Here is a 20,602-nt window from a genome sequence, read left to right as displayed (position 1 = left end):
CATTAATGAAGGTGTAATGTATCAATACCATTCAGCCCAGCAGCTCAGTCTATTTCTCATGAACTGGCAAATCAATTCAGTTATAGTGTTTCCTATACTCCATGTGGACAAAGTAGGCCATTCCAACAATGAAATAATGATGGTAAACTTTATTTGTACTGCATCGTAAATAAGTTCCCGTAACACACACATGCCTTACACTGTATGAACACTAAGATTTACAGTACTTACTCTCCATGAAAAGGCAAATCTGATGGAGTATATGTAGGCTTATTGATTTGAACCTTGTTTCAGTGCATTCCGAAGTGATTAAAATGTGAGTAATTTTTTTAAAAGTAGCATGCGTATTTCAATATAAATTAGAATTTTGCGAAAGTGGCCAGTTCTCACTCAGCAGGTCACATATTATTCCCTGAAACATATGGAGGAATTATTAAAGATATTAAATATTGTTGGCCATTTATGAAGTTTTTAAAGTTTATTGACATACATTATGATTAGGGAGTTTGGTTATGTTTCTATGATGTTTCCCTGTTCATCAAGTAGGTACATAATAGGATGTATTACTCAGAATTATGTGGTAATGTTGTAACTACTCTGTACACAATAGAGCATTCTGTGATCTTGATGATTACACCACAATGTTTTGTTGTGTATATCTGTTATCAGGTGATGTCCCACACATCTCATCACTACACATTGTTGATATGGACTTGTTTGTTGGTCTTCTCAATGGTAAACTGTTGATGGTGGACCTTATAACAATGTCACCAATTGCTGTGTTTCACTGTCATGAGGATCGAGTAAAGCCAATCTTTAGTTTAAAGGTAATACTCAGTGTGTGTATATGTGGCGTGTGTGTGTGTGTGCATGCGTACGTGCGTGCGTGCGCTGATAGGTCAAGGTATACGTAGGTAGGTCAAGCTAGTCTGCAGGTGCTGTCTGTGTCTCACATAATGGGTGAAATCCAGGGTGAGGGGACTGCGGGTGCCTAAATCTTCACCTGTGAGACATGGTATAGCCTCCTGTGGCTTACTAGTCTAGCTGCAGGAGGATTTGACTACACCAACTCCTAGCACATGAGTAGCGCACAAGTGTCCTAGTGCTGGTTCAATAGACAGGCATGAGATCAAGTCTCTTTGTGTGCAGTGTGTGTCAGCATTGAAACCAGGTTGGGTCATGCGGGTCACATTATGTTTGGGAATCCAGAATACCTGGGTTTTACCTGCTCTTTTAGTTTGGCAACTTAGATTGGTATACAATACTATTGGGCTTGCCCTTTCATTAATCTAGTTTATTAACTATCGTATTTGGTTATTGTATCAGTACCCATGTTTACGTATTATGCTAGTGGAGTTCGATGTAGCCCTTGGCACATACCTCACGTTTTATTAATCTGAGTCACATCTGGGTCAGTGGGATCATCCAAGTCAGCAGTAGTGATCCTGTTTCAATGATGGTGCACACTTTAGTGTGTCACCTCCTTGGCCTCAATGTAATAAAGTTCCAGGTGAAGGCCACACACCTCTTACTGTACAGTAGTAATTCTTAAATTATTTTACTTCGTTGTATGTATACTCACATGTGTTAACATATGTTAACAGTACTAGTCCAACCAACTATACTTTTGGTCTGTGCCACCCGTCCCTTCACTAAAAGTAACAGTCTGGTGAAATCCCAGTGCCATTTCGCACTAGCCCATTAAATGCATGCCAATGATATTCACACACAAATTGTTTTGGTAATGTAATGTTTTGGTTTGAATTGGAGGGCAATCATCTGACAAAACCAGCAGTTACATACTCTGTTTGATTGAATTCCTTGAAATGATATGGGACTGTAGTCATGCAAGATCTCTTAGAGCAGCTGTAAGGCTTTGAAGTTTTATAAAGTGCAGTAGTCTGGCACCGCCTACCATTATGCAAAAAGTAAGGATCTGGTCGGAAACAAGCAAGATAATGTGCACAAGATTTCGACCAATCAAATTGATCCATTTTTGTACAATTTCCACACTTGATGTCTTGTTGACTTATTTTCATGCAAAGTACAGTCACTAGTGATAGCTGTGTGCATCTGCTCAGATAATATTTGTATACCTGTCTACCTGCTGGATGTATTCAATATATATTTAATACTTCCATAGCATATATTATTGTTGTGTTTTTCTGTTTCCTTAGGTGACCAGCGGGAGTTGGCAACACAAAACCAAATATCATCTGATGAGTTGTGGCAGTGGCTTTAGATCATATTTCAAGACTGCTACTGGTGGAGAGGATAGTTCAGTACTGAGAAGACCCAGTCAGTTACTGGTCTGGGATATTGACCGACTTTAGTGTAGCTACAATTATTGTGTTTTTAATTTTTACTGCTATCACAACTTAATAATATATTGACATAATAATTTTTCCCTTCAACTGTGATCAAATGTTTTTATTGAGCATGTAGCTACGCTGTTGCTAGATTTACTGCAATTCTTGTTGGATTTTTTTTGCAGCTTAAAGTAGCACGTGCACAGATGTTGTGATTATAATGTCTGTGCTACAGCCAGGTGTTTATTTAGAGGCGTGGCTGTAGGCAGCCGTGCATACCTCCTGTAATTAAAAATCTTGCGTCACTGGTAGGGCGGACTCAATCTGAAGTATGTAAGTTTGTGACCTTTATTTCGCGTAACTTTACATATTGTTAACTATTTGTTATTCATATTGTATCAGTTGTAGCTAAAACTAAGATAAGTGCTGTAACTAATTAGATCATACGGAGTCTATTCCATGTCATCTGAAACGATTAGGCTACTCCAAAAAATTATCCGTCCTCCATGATGTATTTTGCATACAAGTCAACATTAGTGGATTCACAGCTATCTACCTGGGCGTAACGTAGTTTCGCCCCCAAACCACAAGGATCACCAATCAGATTCGAGAACGCCTCTGGCATCCATGAGAGTTATATACTCTTACACTTTCGCGCGACTACAATTATACCTTGCAGCGGGTCGGGTTTATTATTATTATATTTAATTTGTTACTGTGCAGATATCAATAAGATTGTTGTGCACAGGTGTGATCATAATGCATGTTCAGGTCGGTAAGGTAGAGGAGTGAATTACAAAGGGGGGGGTGTGTTCCAGAGTCTGATTGTAGAAGGGAAAAAGGGAGAGTCAATCATAATGTCAAGCTGTTTATAATATCCTTCCCTTGATGGACGATGATTAGGTATAAAATCATTTGTAGGTATTGGTTTGTCGTGAGGTCTGAGGCTGTCAGTTCTAAAAATAAGTTTCTGCCGGGCGGTTTCTGCGATTGTGAAACGAATGACTTCTCCATAATCGTATACATCTCTGCATACTATGAAAGCTTAAGAATGCAGATAGTTGCAAGAAAAATTGGACCTCACACATAATGCACCTATCACAGACCTCTCAACTCTAACCGTCCCACCGTGAGACTCACAGCAGTCTCATGATCTTACTGTTAAGTCATAATTTCTCATGGATTAGATGGGATTCTCATGGTGTTAGCTAGTTATTCAACTTTCATTGTCAAATACCATAGAGTAGAGAAATAAACTGCAAATAACTGCGGTATAGCTAGTTGACATTCTTTATTAATGAAACTTTTGTGTACGTTAGCCCATTGGTGCGTTGCATGAGGCCATATGCTTGAGGTATTAACTCTAGTTCTAAGTTGAAAGGTCTGCTATCAATGTCATCCACCCTGGGAAACACGTGGGATTTGAAAAAGTGTAATGTTAAATTCTCCAGTACTGAAGCTAAGAAGTTTGTCTAAGCTCCACTATGTACTGTAAAAAAATTAGTAGTGAATTTCACTACTAATTTCTGGCACTACTCACTTTTGTTTGTGCAGTGACGTTCATTACTTTTGTAGTGACCTTCACTACTTTTGTAGTGACCATCATTACTTTTTGTAGTGACCCTCACTACCCTTTTGTCACTACAAAATTAGTAGTGGACGTCACTACACAAAAATAGTGAGTATTGTGGCAGACATTAGTAGTGATCTTCACTAGTTAGTTTTTACTGTGTGTCCCCACCTCAAAGCAGGGGCTTCTACAGGATATTTGATTTATCTATTAAAATAATTTTTGGTTTAGCAAACTACTGGTGTGCTACTGGTGTGAAAAGCCCCAAGGGTGGGTAAAGATGTAGATGTCAAATCCCCAGTAGATGTATGGGGATCTCTGGGTGGGGGTTAATTGACATTGATAGGTGCTCGTGCTATGGTAGTCTTGTCCCCAGCCTCCCACGCGCTCAATCATCTGAAGGTCTGAGACTACTGAACCAGAAAGATTGGGATTCGCTACTAATGTTGTCAGAGATCTGATGTCATCATAGTTGCATAGACTAGATGTCAATATTATTGTTATATATATACATAGTAGAGGGAATATTAGTGCCCCCTAATATCTAGGGAACTAATTTTCACAACTCTATAGCTACTAGTATTCTTGAAGTTAGTTTTGAATTAAGGTTTAGAAATCCAGTTTAGGGTTAGGCAACTTGGGTTCAGCCATATTCTGCTCTGTAAAATCCAAGTTGCTATCACTACCCAACTCTTGATTGACAATTTTTATAGCAAATAACACTGTTGATGTATGTATTATGATTTTATTCTATTGGGCTGGTCCCAAGGATGCATCAGACACTGTCTGTCTCTGTGTGTGTCCATTAATAACATAAACAAATTCTTCAACACCTGTAGTTTATATCACCGCAATATTATTATCTTACATTTAACTATCAGGGTTCTGGGAGACAGCAGCTGTGATATTTGGTTAGAACTTTGATGTATTATGAATGTGTTAGAATCTCTACAATTTTTTCCGTTCTGTTTTTACTAGTTTAAGGCCCCGGACTATTATCATCAAAATTTTACTTATGCTTTTGAGCAGTATTCAAGAATCAAGCCTGTTATGCTCAAGATTATACTTTCAAAATCAAGGTTATGCTAGAAATGGCTATTTTATTAAGCACATTAGTGTTTCCTGACTGCTGCATTAGAATAAGTGACTGCTCTATTAGAGTATCTTGATCTAATTTTTATAATGTGTAATAAACAGCCAAGAAATGGTTGATTAAGTTATTATACGTGCTTCTATATATGAAATGCAGTAATAATGTGTATTAGTGGTGATCTTTGCTTTCTTTCATTCACACGCATTGTACAATTTAATTAAATTTTCAAATATCGTCCCTATTAGTATATGTAATAGGATGGATGGCTGTGGCATTTGGGATTAATAGTGTGAGCATTGTAAACAGGAAGGAGTAAAATAGTGCAAGACGAAGCCGAGCACTATTTCCTTCCTGTTTACAATGCGAGAACTATTAATCTCGAATACCACAGCCATCCGTCCTATTGCAAATTAATCCAACAACCATAGCAACTGTTACTAGGCAACAAAAATAACCGCTGCAAAAGACCAATCACACTTAGCAACCATTGCCTAGTAACCGTTGTTATGGTCTCAAAATGACTTATACCTTAACAACAGTTATCTAGCAACTGTTACTAAGCAACCATATTGTTGTTATGCCTTGGGGCATATATCACTATGGTAACAATAGTTGTCAAGTTGGACATTTACTTCTAATATAAACACACCACACTATTTTAGCCAATCAAATTAGTTTTATAGATTTTAGTCAAGGGACCTTGACTAACAAACGTAATACTAATTCTATTGGCTAATCGCTAGACATATTTCAATATAATACGTCAAGCTGCTATTGAGAGTATTACATAGTAACACATTCAGTTGTTGGATTATACTTGCATTATGCTTGATGCTTTTGGTTACCTGTTATGCTTTAAATTATACCAGCATAATTGGACAGGGCCTATTAGTCACAAAAGGCATTTGATCTCTGATATTAGACAGTCCCCTAAAATGACCTGTATTTTGTTGCTGCATCCTTACTAGTCACTGTCTATCTACGCTACTTTACCATGGCACCATGCAATGCTCTATCATCAACAAATAGCGAGGTCACCATCTCATGCTTTAATATGTGATAACATATAGATTTGTAAGGCTTTATTATTTAATACTTGGTGTTAATGATAAGATGCAAGCTGACCATGCTGTAATGTTGGTTCAGTGTAACACTGACACCAATAACATAACACCAATAACCATTTCTATACCAACAGAAACCACACTAGATGTCACCTCATACATGAATTCAGTGCACACATCCTTTTATTTTGCAGCCATTTATGTATAAATATGTTGTATCCTTGTATTAGTATCAGTTGGCTCAAGTTGTGCTTATCCAATCAACTACAACCACACTCCTTCAACAGCGAGCACCACACTTTTAGCTGCTGCCATTCATTGTTTACAGTACATAGAGTAGACCTGAAATATTTCTGAAAATTCCATTGACAAAACACCTGTGCTATTCAACTTGTACATGTCTCTATATTGTTAATGGCCACTGCTGCCATGGTGACATGGTATCATAACTCAGGGGCTTAGCTAGGATCATCTCGAAGGGAGTTCAGATTCGAAGATGTCTTGGGGAATACCTGGGTTTTCCCCTAGACCATAAATAATGCATACATAAATTGTGCCCTTAGGCAGTAACATTAAAAGGTTTGTGCATCTAATTAGTACACACCGCTGTTTATGCAGCTCTTATAGATACTATAAAACTACTGTATTTCTAATTAATCTTAACTTCCAGATAGCATGCTGGCACCAACTGAAACACCGGGACCTCCACACTTGATTTAGCAGAACTTTAGTCCAAAGATAAACATTATTCTTGGTCATTCTGCATGTCCTTTTGATGGCTAGTAACTTCAAAGTAGACTAGTATTCTGTGGCATCACCTGAAATCAAATTAGCATACTGATAGACACCAGCCTATTATGCTATTAATTTTGCCTATTATGCTATGCTGCAATACTCAAAAAATTTGCCTATTATGCTCATAATTATGCTCAAAAAGTTTTCCACAGTTCCCATGTTTTGTTGCTTTCTATGGATAATGATAACCTGACTTATGAACAACTGGTTAAATGTAAAAATTACTCATTGTGCATTAAGAATTTGGCTGCATTGTAAACTATAATAACAGTGCTTTCATCAGTGGCATCAACTGTTCTATTATTGTAAGTCAACCTTTTTCTGTGGCATCCATTTTTGCTTACAGTATGACAATTATTCTGCCTATTATGCTAGCATTATGCTTGATGCTTTCAGGCACCTATTATGCTCAAAATTAGGCCAGCATAATAGGCTGGTGCCTAGATACTGACAGCCAACTTTCATTTCCAGGCTCATCAAAGCTTTCCACACTTGAATCTGTAGCTTTGAAAATCAACATTATTCTTGGTCCTACTGTTGATGGTCAGCAACTTCAGACTTGACTTGTAGTCTTGTACTCCAAATATTCAAGAGACATCACATGCCCACAATATGTGACAAATATCATGTAAATATACATCAACCATTCACAGTTAGTGCATACCTGACACATTGGTAACATGATCTATCAAATTTTATTACAACAGTACTGCTTCCCTTGTAACACATGGCAGTCTTCCACCATTTCCATTATACATCTCCATCATGTGCAAGGTTGATCATGTGATGTTTTACCTGATGAATACAGGATTTGCCCATTAAGACTAGTGCAGAGCCTTGCCAGTGTATAAGTAGCTGCTGGAGAGCTCCAAGGCTGTGAGTTTGGTGTGATTTTTTCATTTTAAAAATTTCTACCTCTGAAAAGGGGGGTTCTTTCGAACCATCTGAACCCCCTGCCTATGCCCTTGTAACTCACCCACAGAGTTGGGGTAGGTAGTTGCTTCAGAAAATGACTAGTTACTAGCTACTTGGTACTGTGATTGAATATTGTGCACTATTCCAGCTTGTTTTATCGATGTACTGTGGTCCCTACTCTGTTTCAAAATTTTTTTTGTTCACTTGTTTTATTATATTATGAAAGGAACTGGTCACTAAAGTACTTAGTTACCTTTACAAAAGTAACTACAATGAATAAAAGTAACAAGTAATAATTTTATCTGTTGCAGTTACTTTTGTAAAGGTAACTAAGTATTTTAGTGACTAGTTCCTTTCATAATAAAACAAGTACACAAAAAATTGGAATTTTTAACTAGAGTAGTAGGGACCACAGCACATCAATAAAAAGTACTGAACAAGCTGGAGTAGTGCATGCACAATATTAAATGTCAGTAAAACAATAAAAAGTGTTATATGCGTACTGTGGTCATCTACTTTTTTGTTAACTTTTGAGAATTATTATCACTGGTGAACCCACACATACCGCATCAAAAAATGGTGCCACGTGCTCCAGCTACCAAGTGTCATCTGAAAAGTGAAGTATCCAATATGCTTTGTTCTCTACCTGCTTGGTGGCTTGTTCATTCTACTAATACTTACTACCACCCAATTGAATGCTAAGTGATAAAACATTTTTTACAGCTCAGGAGAGTGACCATAAATACTTTGTAGTGACTTCCACTCTGCTCACTAAACTGTATCAGTTTGTACTATACAGTTTAGTGAGCAGATTCATGACAATAATAAAAGTACATTGTTAGCATTTAAAACAGTTACATCAGCATAATTATTATTAGCATGCATTTCTTAATTAGTGACATTTCTGAGATCCAGACTGGCTGGATAAGAGAGGTTCCACTGTATAGATAATTTATGCCTCAATTTTGTACCATACATGCTACAGCCACATTAAGTAGACACATTCTGTGTACTGTTCATCATGATTCAACTTGAGTAACAGATGTTGTAATATTGACATGGTCATAGAATTATTTTCAGTGCACATATGTACTGTATATTCTCTTCTTTCCTTGCTGACACATATCTGAGTAAAATTATCATTACAAAAGCTCATAAACAAGTATTATAGTAGGGACCACAAAGGTATAGGCGTGGCCCACAAAAAAATGTCGTCCAAAAACCAGTCTTAATTTTCTAAGACGATGATGAGGCAGTATTGGTTGGGTAAAACCAAGCTTTCAGATCAACCCAAAACACTTTAAACAACTTACGTTGCTACAGAATTTTAAAAAGAATATCATACAGTACAATAGTACTGCATAGTAGGGACTACAAAGGAGTAGGCGTTTCCCACGAGATAACATCATCCAAAAACCAGCCTCAATTTTCCTGATAATGAAGAGGCAGTATTGGTTAGGAAAAACTAAACCCAAGCAAGCTTTCAGATCAATCCAAAATGCCGTCAACAAGTTGCTACGAATTTTTAAAATACTTTATTTAATGGAATTTTCTACTGACTGAATGCCTGACTGACTGACTACCTGATGCCTTCAGACAAGCGTAACTCAATAACAGCTAAGGCTATGGGCTTGATTTTTTCACTGTTCAACATTGCTTCGGCCCGAGAGGTGCCGTTTGGCATACTGCAGTATGTACAATGCATTTTTCATGGATTTACCAGTGTCCGCCTTTGTGTCCCATTCATCTTTGCTGACAGCAAAAAGTGTCGGTTTGGCGATAGCATGTGATGGCTTCCATTCGTAACAGAAATTGTCCGTATTTTTCATAGTGGCTGTTTTGATTGCAGATCTAGAGGTGCTTTTCAAACAGTTCTCGATTCGTACTGCTGTGTAAAGAGTTGAACACAGCCAACAAGAAAGCGTAATAGTTCACATTTCAGACAATAATTGCTATAACTGGGGCGAGCAGCACCATTTCTTTTGGTATGCATGGATTGCAGAGGTGCTTTTTGAACAGTTCTAGATCTGACATGCTGTGTAACAGGTTGAACATAGCTGACAACGAAGTGTAATGGATACTTAATTTTTTGGATGATAACTGGGGTGCATGGCTCCATTTCAGATATGGTATGTGCGGGTTCACCAGTCAAAATAATAATATTTACAAAAAAAGTTAACAAACCAGCACACAGGGAATTTTCAACTAGAGTAGGGACCATAGCGCATTGATAAAAGTACTGAAACAAGTTGGAGTAGTACACGATATTAAATCACAGCAAAACAATAAGAAGTGTTATATCCCTACTGTGCTCAAGATACCATAATGGAAATGCACAGTAGGGATATAACACTTCTTATTGAAAGTTTTACTGTTATTTATAAACATCGTGCACTACTCCAGCTTGTTTCAGTACTTTTCATCGATGTGCTATGGTCCCTGCTCTAGTTGAAAATCCATATTTTTCTTATACTGACTGCCTGACTGAACGATGCCTTCAGACAAGTGTAACTTGATAATGGTAAAGGCTACGGAGTTGATTTTTTTACTGGTTGACGTCGCTTTGGCCCAAAAAGTGCCTTTTGGCATACCACAATACGTAAACTACATCCTTCACGGACTTACCAGTGTCCTCCTTTGTGTCCCATTCATCTTGGCTGACAGCCAAAGGTGTCTTCTCTTCATAGTAAAATTGTCCGTATTTTTTGTAGTGGCTACTGAGGTGCTTTTTGAACATATTTTTTCACACTACAAAATTTACACAGACAGTTACAAAACTAAGAAAGTCAGTCCAGTTTCTGCCTGAACCAACCCAACTGCGTTTGTCAAGACTGGTCGACAAAAACTTCCAGCAGAGGAGCGGGAGCCTCTTACACATCTGATGGCAGAATGTAACAATGAGAATGACAGGCAGCAACAAAGCCACCCCATTACAGTGGCATAGTTCTTGATTCATAATGCTGTGTAATGGGTTGAATATAGCTGTGAGACTATATTCAAAGATAAGTAACAGTTATGACGTACTGGTACTCATGAAGTTTGGAAACATGGTAACCAAGAGCTGCAGGTCCGAAAGTAAGCTGTTTGTGATAGTGTATGCGTGTGCAAATTAAAGGCATCTACGTATCTGTAACACCGGGGAGGTACAAAGCACTGGCTTTAATCATTTTAGTACACTGCAAGCCTTTGATAAAAACTATCTGTGTTTATTGCTCCTGTGAAGTATCAATGCCAACTTAGCTATATGTACTGATTAATTGTGAGTTGCACACACTACTATCAGACATCACTATACACCAAGTGATCTCTGATTATCTTGTCTAGTTAAATACATGCATGAGTAAACTCCATAGTTTGCATTTGTCCAGGTGCATGTACGTATTAAACACTATTGAGCTATATTTGTTTAGTACCCATTGTTCATGTTTTTCGCTTACCATTTGAGATACACACTCACAAAGTGATATAGGTACTACTGAGTGATGTGGTATATGATAACTTGTGTGCTAATTAATGGTCAGAATTTTGTGGCATGTACTGGGAGATAACTTGGCTATGGCCAGTTGTAAACTGGTTTACAAACTATGTTATGGATTGACTTGTACGCTTCTTTGGAAAAATTAAGATTGACTGGTTGAAAGTATTAACTCTTGGTATTACAAAGCATGGAGTGTTTTAGTAAAACTTTGTAGTATATACAACTCTCATGCTGCTGGGTAATTCAAGAAATGTATGTATGTAACTGTTGTTGAATGTCTATCGGCAATAGGGAAGTGATGTACATGTTTCTTGCAATTGCTTGCAGTTGAGAATATCTGTAATGTTCATATTCCTCTAATAGAGTTATGTGCCTGTACCACATCATGGCAAAAGTATAATGGTTGAAGTGTTTGGTGAAAGTATCTATAATTAATGTAATGAATGCTATCAGCTTAATAAAACTAGTTGTTAGCAATCATTCTTTACTATAGCTTTAGTACCTCCCCTACGTGCAGGTCTGTGCTACCCTAGTAAGTATTTCAGTGTACTTATAGTTCCAAAAATTTACACATTAAACTTTGTACTGAAGTGGATCTACAATATTATTCTGATACCGTAACAATGGCTATTGTCAATGTCGGCCAAATTTCAGTACATGTATTCTGTATATATGTGACCCAATTTTGGAAAACCATTCTTTTCTGCACATTGGTAAATTTCTCGTTTTAAGCTAAAACGAGTCGCTGTGTGTTTATCTATCTTGTGTCTTGATATCTATTAGCATTTCAAAGATACGACCAATTTACTGTCTAATACATAACTTTTTACGTAGAGTGATACATTGAGTTCTGTGAGTGATTAAGTGTGACAAGTGATGACAAATGTGATGTATTATTGTCTAAAGACTTAATTTTAGCCATATCATCACCTGAACAAATCACCTAATTTGTATATAAGTTAACAGTGTTGGGCAAGTTACTTTGTAAAAGTAACTAGTTACATACGTATTACATATTACTTGCAACTGAACTATTTAGTTACAGTTACATATTACCCATAAAATAAAGTAACTATAATAATATTACATATTATATTACTTTGTGTCCACAGCCTTAAGTTGCCACGTGTGAAACTACCACCCCATCACGTGACATGATTGCGTTGTTGGAAAATGTGCAGATCTTGGTTATAAGTAAGAAGCTGGTGAATAAGCTTCATTCAGTAGGCTTCGTTACTTCGTTGTAGCTAAGCGTTACTCAGAAGATAACGAGATTAGTAACTTCGTTACTTGTAGTAATAATATTACGTAATATTAGACTCATTACAGTAACTATATTACTTAGGTAATGCGTTACATTTGTAAGTAAAATAACTTGTGTTATATTACTTGTTTTTATAGCGTATTTCGTTATATTACTTAGTTACCACAAAAGTAATATTACGTAACGCATTACTTATGTAACGCGTTACTCCCAACACTGTAAGTTAATTAGTATCCCATGCATGTGAAATTACTACTTGGGTTCCATATCTCCTAGCAAAAAGAAGCCATGGGTGTGAACTTTATAGCAAAAAGGCTTAATAGTTGCTTTATCCAAAGGTGCAATTTAAATAAAATCCTCTGAAATGTTCAATTGAGTATTTCAGCAACTTTTGCATATGTAGAAAAGGATGGTTTTCTAAAATTGGGTCACATACAGTATTGTGTTATAACTATATGAAAAATATATAATACAGTAATGTATCACTTTCACACCTCGGATGAAAGAAGCCTCCTGAAGTACATTTGTAATGTACCCTGGTTGGTGACTTGTTCGGGCTACAACTAGCCAACCGATTATATAATTTATAAGGCCAAAATTGATTGTGGGGATTGATTAAAACATATGCGATTAGTGCGCACGACTTGGATTTAGCCATGAAAACTACTCAGACAGAAAGCATTTGTTATCCTTACTATCCTACAATTTGAAAAATGTTGAGCTTAAGGTGACAACTACAGTAATAAATGATTACACATTTTTGAATATGGACCACATCCACATTACTGATAGCATGAAAGAACCACTCTGCAAGCAAGCTTATGCATCTAGGCCTTTAGTAAACTCTGTAATTATGCCATAAACAACTGATTAAGTCACGTAGCCAAAATTCTCCATGATATCTCTAGATGTCCATTCATCATAGCCAAATGTAGTAGCTGCTGACCCATAATTGATTTTTTCAAGCATGTATATACATAATACATAGTTACACTTGTATTTGCTTGGGTGATTGATATTGGTCACCTGGCACAGGCTGTTAGCCTGCTACACATTGGAAGTGCTGTAACATAAGGAATCTGGGCTTTTGCCTGATAGGTATGCCATCTGTCAGGCATACATAATAATTATATCTGGACCTTGTTCCATTGTTAATATCCCATAACATATATTACCTTAGCCTATATGAACACAATGCCTACACTCTTTATAGTACTCACTGTATTATACTTATATACCCTGTCTATAGCAAGCACAACACCCCAAGAGAAAATGTCTAGGTATTTAGAAAAAGGTTCACAGCAAGAGAAAAAGTACTGGTACCTGCCCAATGGGCATTATTGCCCTTATCGCTGGTTAATACCCATTTGTGTATTGAAAGTGCATACATTTCCGTCTACCCCCTAGTGCATACTTAATCTGGGCAAAATACATGACCAAGCCTGTGAAAAAAAGAGCACGAGGAACATAAAAGTTGCTTTTCAAATTTTATGACTCATGATATTTAGTGCAATTATGCTATGGCCAGATAATTTTTTGCCCTTATTTGGCTTTATTATGTTACAAAATACAGATATTCTATCCTGGTTTTAAGATATGACCTGTTGTGGGATGGAGTGTAGTTTGTACCTACATTATTCCCTGTTTTCTAAGGTCCAGCTGCCTGTCATGTAGCTACAATGTAACAATAAAATTAAATATACTTCTGTAGTGTTCCCTGTATTACCTATCAGCAGTGGGGTACCTTGGAAAGCAAATGCCTTTGTCTCATTTAGCAGTACTTGGGTGGTCGCAGAACTTTAGGTTCCATAACCTCTCTCCATGAGATCCGGACAGCTCAGTCCTACTGTGGATTACTGGCACTGCCCCAGGAAGATTTGCCTGCACAAGGCTCAAGTACCTGATTGGTGCACAGGCATCCCAGTGCTGGTTTGCTAGCTGTGTTTCACACAGTTGCCGTAGACTTTGCTTTACTTTGTTATAGATAACATAGCACAAATCTCTATTTTTAAGAGTCCTATGTATAATTGGGTTACATTCATATAGTCATTGAATACACTTATAATATGTGAAATTGTATGTACACAGTCTGCCTGTACTTGTGTTTGATATCATCAATTTATGTGAATGCTTTTGTATGCATGCTGTTTAAATTCTGTTCTTCAACTTTCATTTTTAGATCCATAGACATGATATACTCACCAGGATATAACCATGACTACTGAATCAGATAGTAAGATAGCTGAAAAACTACAGCAGCAACTGTCAGAAAATATAAAGAGTGAGAATATGTACAGAGTATAATAAGTAGAATGAAAATAATGTTATTAGAAATTTTAAGTTGGATTAGGGATCAAATTTAAAGAAAAAAGTAGTGAAGCAAGGAAATAGCTAAAAAGTAAGAGAGGTCATCTATACCTGCATATTTAAGCAAACAAATAGAACAAAAATATTAAGTTGATTGAGGATCAAAGAAAAAGTAGTGATACAAGAAAGATTGCCTATACCTACAGATTAATATATACGTATTTTAGTTGTAGCATGGGTATGAGTGGTCTGCCTGATATTTCCACCCGATTCCTAAGGGGCTGCAGGCCCCAATGGCAGAGGGTGGACATATCAGGCAGACCATGAGTACCCATGTTACAACTATTATGTAACACTATTGCAGACTGATAGCCCCCCAGGTGATTAACCACCCATGCAAATATGAGTGAGACCACTGGGTTCATTTTATATACATACCTAAAAGATTCGATTGTGGCTAGACAGCATGTAATGTTGCAACTACATTTGTTATAATAAATGGAGGAATCCTAAAGATATCACAAAAAGGTTGAGTTTTTGTGAATTGCGGAGACTTTACAAGTGTTTTAATGCTATCAAGTTGTTTAAAGACTTGTTACAACATATACTAAAGACCTAAAGGGTAAATCTTTGTTGTAGCATGGTTAACTCATGTTATCTGCATTGTGGGTATGGTTCCTATTCAAAAACATGTTGTGTTTGATTAAAGTACTTGGTAAAGGCAGAGCCTCTATACCAGAAGGCCTTATAAAGGCCTAAGAAGTTTATATTAACTTCACTAAGTATGTTTGAAAAGTAGGAGATAGAAGAAAAAATCCATGTATGCATAATAAGACTAGTTCTCACCTTCAAGTACTGTTTTTCAACTTGTAGAATGGCAAGGATACTGTGGAAACACCTCCATCTGAGTGCTCCTTGTTGTCAATATGCAACTCCGGATAATAGTCACCTGAGCATTAATTTATTCCCATATTCGATTTTTGTCTGAGCTTTTTAAAAGCAAACCAGGCGGTACCGCTACCTCGTGAGCTAAAGGGCATTATAAAAATAATTCCCTGACTGCAGGGAATTGTACAGATAATGCCCTGACCACAGGGTAATATCAAATATGTATATCCAAAAATTCCTTTGATCTGCCCACGCAAAGTGTTACATATTATATTAACACAATTATGAGTGCTGAACTGCATCGAAAGAAAGAATGGTGCATGTGCCAGGCATGCCATTTTGTGTCTGAACTTTTGCCTCTTCAATCAAATACCATATAGCGGGTTATTTTCGAAACAGAAATTTTCGTACAAGAAGCAAAATATGAATTTCGAAAGATTTTAATTTCGAAGAGTGCATATTTCGAAGTCCGGATGGATTTCAAATAAACGGAAAATCGTGTCATAAATTATGAAGATGTGTGAATGTTTGCCGAAAACTGACTTACTGATGGAATAATCCCCATTCCTGTGCACTGGAGAGGAGACTGAGGGAGTCTCGGGTGGAGTGAACTCACTGGCACGATCACGCACGATCATAGCTAGCTCATAGTATCCTAATCACCATAGATTGTAGAGCAGACGGCATCAATTCCCATTCTGGATCACCTGTTTTCTGGTTATTGGTACAGTAATGATACAGTTTACCCATCATCATCAGCAATACTGAGCTAAAACTCGAGGAATACACGGACGAATCACCAAAAGTTAGACGGTTGCTTTCACTTGTGGGAATTTATTTTCGAAAAACAACCGGACGTGGGAATTTATTTTCGAAGAGAAGGGCCTCTTTGAAATATCCGAAAATAAAAACCTTTCGAAAATTACCAGCTATACGGTACTGAAAAACAAAATGGCCATTATGCTTTGTTTTCAGCTATGTTCTGCTCAATATACAGCGTTATAAATGAAGAACAGTATGAGGAAGTGTTTCTACAATCAATTGTGTTGCTACAGAATGTGGGAGTTTTATTGTGATAGTTAGCACAGCCACAATGAAGCCATATTGTGTCATAGCAATTCAACACCTTGCATTGTCAGCAAAAAGAACTGGGTCACAAAGGAGGACAAAGGTAAGTCCATGATGTGTGTATTGTATGTACTGTGGTTGCCAAAAAGCAAAAGGGACATTTTGGGGTGAGGTTACATCAAACAGTGAAGAAATCAACCCATAGCCTTATCAATTTTTTGAGTTATGCTTGGTTGGAGGCATCAGGCAGGCAGGCAGGCAGGCAGGCAGTGAGTTAGTAAAAGTGGCTAAATTAAAAGGTTTAAAATCTCATAGAAACTTTTTGGAAGGGTTTAGGGTCAGTCTGAAAATATTTTTGCACTTGGTCAGGCCAACAAACACTGCCAAGCTGTCAAGAAGGAAAAGTGAGCTGATATCTGAGATCCCTAATATACAGTGCTACTGTATACTAAAGCAGTGGCTTTGAACATTAAAGTGTGTGCGTGTCTGTGTGTTTAGTGATGTATGATACATCTGAAAGAGTGTGTCTGTAGCTATTTAACAGCTGTATAATCACTAAGCAGATGTAGGAGGCACTGTGGGGGGTTGTAGATTGGCTGGGGGAGGGCAAGAAGATTTAGGTTCAGGCAGTATTTATTCCATTCAGCACTAAGAAGAGAAGAATCAAACTCTAGTACCCAATTTATATTATTTATTTGCATAACTTTGGTTGGTATACAATATGCGTCAAAATAAAAGCAACATTTTGTAATTCGCTTTTACAATTGTGAAACGTCTACAAACCTCCGTACTTACAATTGTTCTCCTATTGTAATTATGTACATGATTAATTTTGTTAATGGACTTGCCAATATATGTGACCGAATTTTGGAAAATCACCCATATGGGCGTACATGAAATAATTAGAATTTTCATGTTTAGTGGGATGCTAATAAGAACAGGGAACAGTTTTGAAAATATTTCAAGAATTTTCTTGTAATTTAAGGTATTGAGAATGGCTTAAATCCATCAACAAGTAGAATTACACTATAAAGTTTGTGATTTGATCATTAAATATTTTACAGTAGGTGTCAAATGCACCCATATGGGTGATTTTCCAAAATTCGGTCACATATACGTACTTATGTAGAGTAAGCCACTGATGTTTTGCCTCCAGGAATTGTACACAGAAGCTATAAAACATTCCCCTTAATTTTGCATCGTTTTTAGCTTAGACCCTCACCAACTAACAACTAAGTATTGTAGGATTTATCCATGGACTGTGTGTTTGGCGAGGCATTTAGCTTATGTCTGAATCACATGATGTTTTGGCCAAAAGTACTCACAAAGCACAGGAAATGCAGTTGTGTACGTAGCTGGGGTAGTCACTCAAGGTGTAACCCACCATGTATCAGCTTATAAAATCAATGCTACACCTCAGCAGTTAAATATATGAATGTACGTGGGCCAATCAAATTCTGGTCATTGATTGGTGTATATAACTACAACTGCTCATGAAATTTATGAGCAAATATAAATGATTTCAGCTGTTCGACAAATCAAGTCAGCTTAGTATGTCTTATGATAATCTGTATAGATGGCCAAACTAACTGTACACCCAGAGTTAGAACATCTACTACGAAGCTGCAAGAAAAAAATTTTCCTTAAATCTTGGAATATTCTCTCATGAAAAATGATACAGTATAGAAGCATTGTGAAATGGAATTTCAACAGGAGCTATAAGTGACTGTTCTATTAGAGTAGTTGATATATCCTGACTGCTTTATCTGGTTTCTCGCAGCAATTTACCAAACTATAATTCAGGTAAATAAATTGAGATAATCTAATAAGATATATTAACTACCCTAATGGAACCCGTTTCAAAATGTTTCCGTACTTTTTGTGAGTGAAGATTTTTTGAAAAGGAGGTTATGGCTTTGTAGCAGTTGTTCTGATTCTTCATGTGTAGCTAGTTTGGTAACAGCCCAGTTATAAAACATACTAAGTGCCCAAATTGATTTGCTTTGATGTTATTGGCATCTAAATTTGCTCATAAATTCCACCAGCAGTTGTAATTATATGCACCAGTGAATTATCAAATTTGATTGGCTTACATACACTCATACATTTAATAATTGCTGAGGCATAGCGTTAAATTATAAACTAATACTTGGTAGTACTTGGTTGGCTAGACCTTGAGTGACTACCCTAGCTACATGCACAATTATTTTGTGTTATGTGAGGTGTGGTCCGAAAATATGTACTTTTGGCCAAAAATGTCATGCATAGGCTTAATGCCTCGCTAAACACTTAGTCCTACAAATCAATAATCCTACAAAACTTAGTGTGCTAGATTGTGAGGGTCTAAGCTAACAATGTTGCAAAATTCAAGAGAAGTTTCTGTGTACGAACATCTTAGAATTCTTTGTGTTCGAACATTGGTGGCTTATTCTAGTGAAGGATGTGATACAAGTTACCAGCAATGAATTCCCCTATTCATGGCGAACATGATGTTGCAAGTTGCAACTCTGTATACCATTATGTTTGTAAGTTACAACTGTTTTTGTAAGTGCCTGTAATTTATTTTCCCTATACTTGCTGTACAAATTGATCTTTCTGTTGTTACTACTTTGTAGGGCTGCAACTCCAAAAGTTATTGGCATGTGATGCTGAAACTTTGCCAGAGCATACATTTGACTATGTAATATTCAACAATCAAGAATCATTATGCCAGGATTTACAGATCCAGTCACATAGTAGGGTTCCAGTGATAAAACGTAGTCAATAAGAAATATGTAGCTATTGTAACATAGCTACAATATATGAAAAATTCCATTGAACAATCAATGGTGCTATTCACATATCTTGTTTCACCCTACGTACTTTAATAAATTTTAATCACACTCAAGGAATTAAATGCCCACATGCAGGTGTAGATGACCTCCCTTGTTTAATGATTGCTTTTTATTTCTACAAGCACACAAAAATTGGAATTTTAATTTTCAACGGAGTGGAGACCCTAGCACATTGATAAAAAGTTCTAAAACAAGTTGGAGTAGTGCATGATATTAAATCACAGTGAAGTTTTATATCCCTACTGTACTCAAGATTCCATGATGGAAATACACAGTAGGGAGGGATATAACATTTCTTATTGTTTTATTGTAATTTAATATCGTGCACTACTCCAACTTTTTTCAGTACTTTATATCAATGTGCTATGATCCCTACTCTAGTCGAAAATTCCAATTTTTGTGTGCTTGTTTGTAAAATTTTTAAATATAATTTTATGAATGGTGAACCCACACAAAAGAAAGAAATGGTGCTGCTTGCACTTGCCCCAGCTATGAATTATCATCTGAAAAGTGAAGTATCCATTATGTTTCATTGTCAGCTATGTCCAACCTGTTATATAGCATTACGAGTCAAGAGCTGTTCAAACAGCACCTCTGCAATCGAAGTAGCCACAATGAAAATATGGGCAATTTCCAATATTAAGGGAAGCCATCACACTCTATTATGAATTGACACCTTTTATTGTCAGCAAAGATGAAAGGGACACAAAGGAAGACACTGGTAAGTCCACGAAGGTTGCATTGTATGTAGCGCGGTATGCCAAAGACATGTTTCCGTCTGAAGTGACGTCAAACAGTGAAAAAATCAAGCCTGTAGCCTTAGCTGTTACCAAGTTACATTTGTCTGAAGGCATCAGTCAGTCAGTCAGTCAGTCAGTCAGTCAGTCAGTCAGTCAGTCAGTCAGTCAGTCACTAGAAAATTCCATTTAATAAACTTTTTAAAAAAAATTCATAGCAACTTGTTAAAAGCATTTCTATAGTTGACTTGAAGACTTGTTTGCGCTTAGTTTTACCTAA

At 36.8% G+C, this 20,602-nt stretch overlaps 2 protein-coding genes across 4 annotated transcripts in view; both read left to right on the top strand.

Annotated features, from left to right (window-relative positions):
* Positions 1–2,414, top strand: part of LOC136253267 (leucine-rich repeat serine/threonine-protein kinase 1-like) — a 33,323-nt gene extending 30,909 nt beyond the window's left edge. Inside the window, exons 23-24 of the mRNA XM_066045901.1 lie at positions 670–827; positions 2,178–2,414. Of these exons, the coding sequence (XP_065901973.1) occupies positions 670–827; positions 2,178–2,333 (314 nt within the window). The 3' untranslated portion in view covers positions 2,334–2,414. The remainder of the gene's footprint in view (positions 1–669; positions 828–2,177) is intronic.
* A 109-nt stretch (positions 2,415–2,523) lies between these two features.
* Positions 2,524–20,602, top strand: part of LOC136253268 (CARD- and ANK-domain containing inflammasome adapter protein-like) — a 77,992-nt gene continuing 59,913 nt past the window's right edge. For 2 of the 3 annotated variants that reach the window (XM_066045904.1, XM_066045902.1), the window contains exons 1-2: positions 2,524–2,638; positions 14,668–14,769. In XM_066045904.1, coding sequence (XP_065901976.1) covers positions 14,703–14,769 — 67 coding nt within the window. In that variant the 5' untranslated portion in view covers positions 2,524–2,638; positions 14,668–14,702. Of the gene's footprint in view, positions 2,643–14,667; positions 14,770–20,602 lie in introns of all 3 variants that reach the window. The other variant, XM_066045903.1, reaches the window with a different exon arrangement.

Source organism: Dysidea avara, chromosome 4 (genome assembly GCF_963678975.1).
Source record: "Dysidea avara chromosome 4, odDysAvar1.4, whole genome shotgun sequence".
NCBI classification, from domain to species: Eukaryota; Metazoa; Porifera; class Demospongiae; order Dictyoceratida; family Dysideidae; genus Dysidea; species Dysidea avara.
Note: the sequence above shows the minus strand (reverse complement) of the source record. Positions and strands in the feature narration are given on the sequence as shown.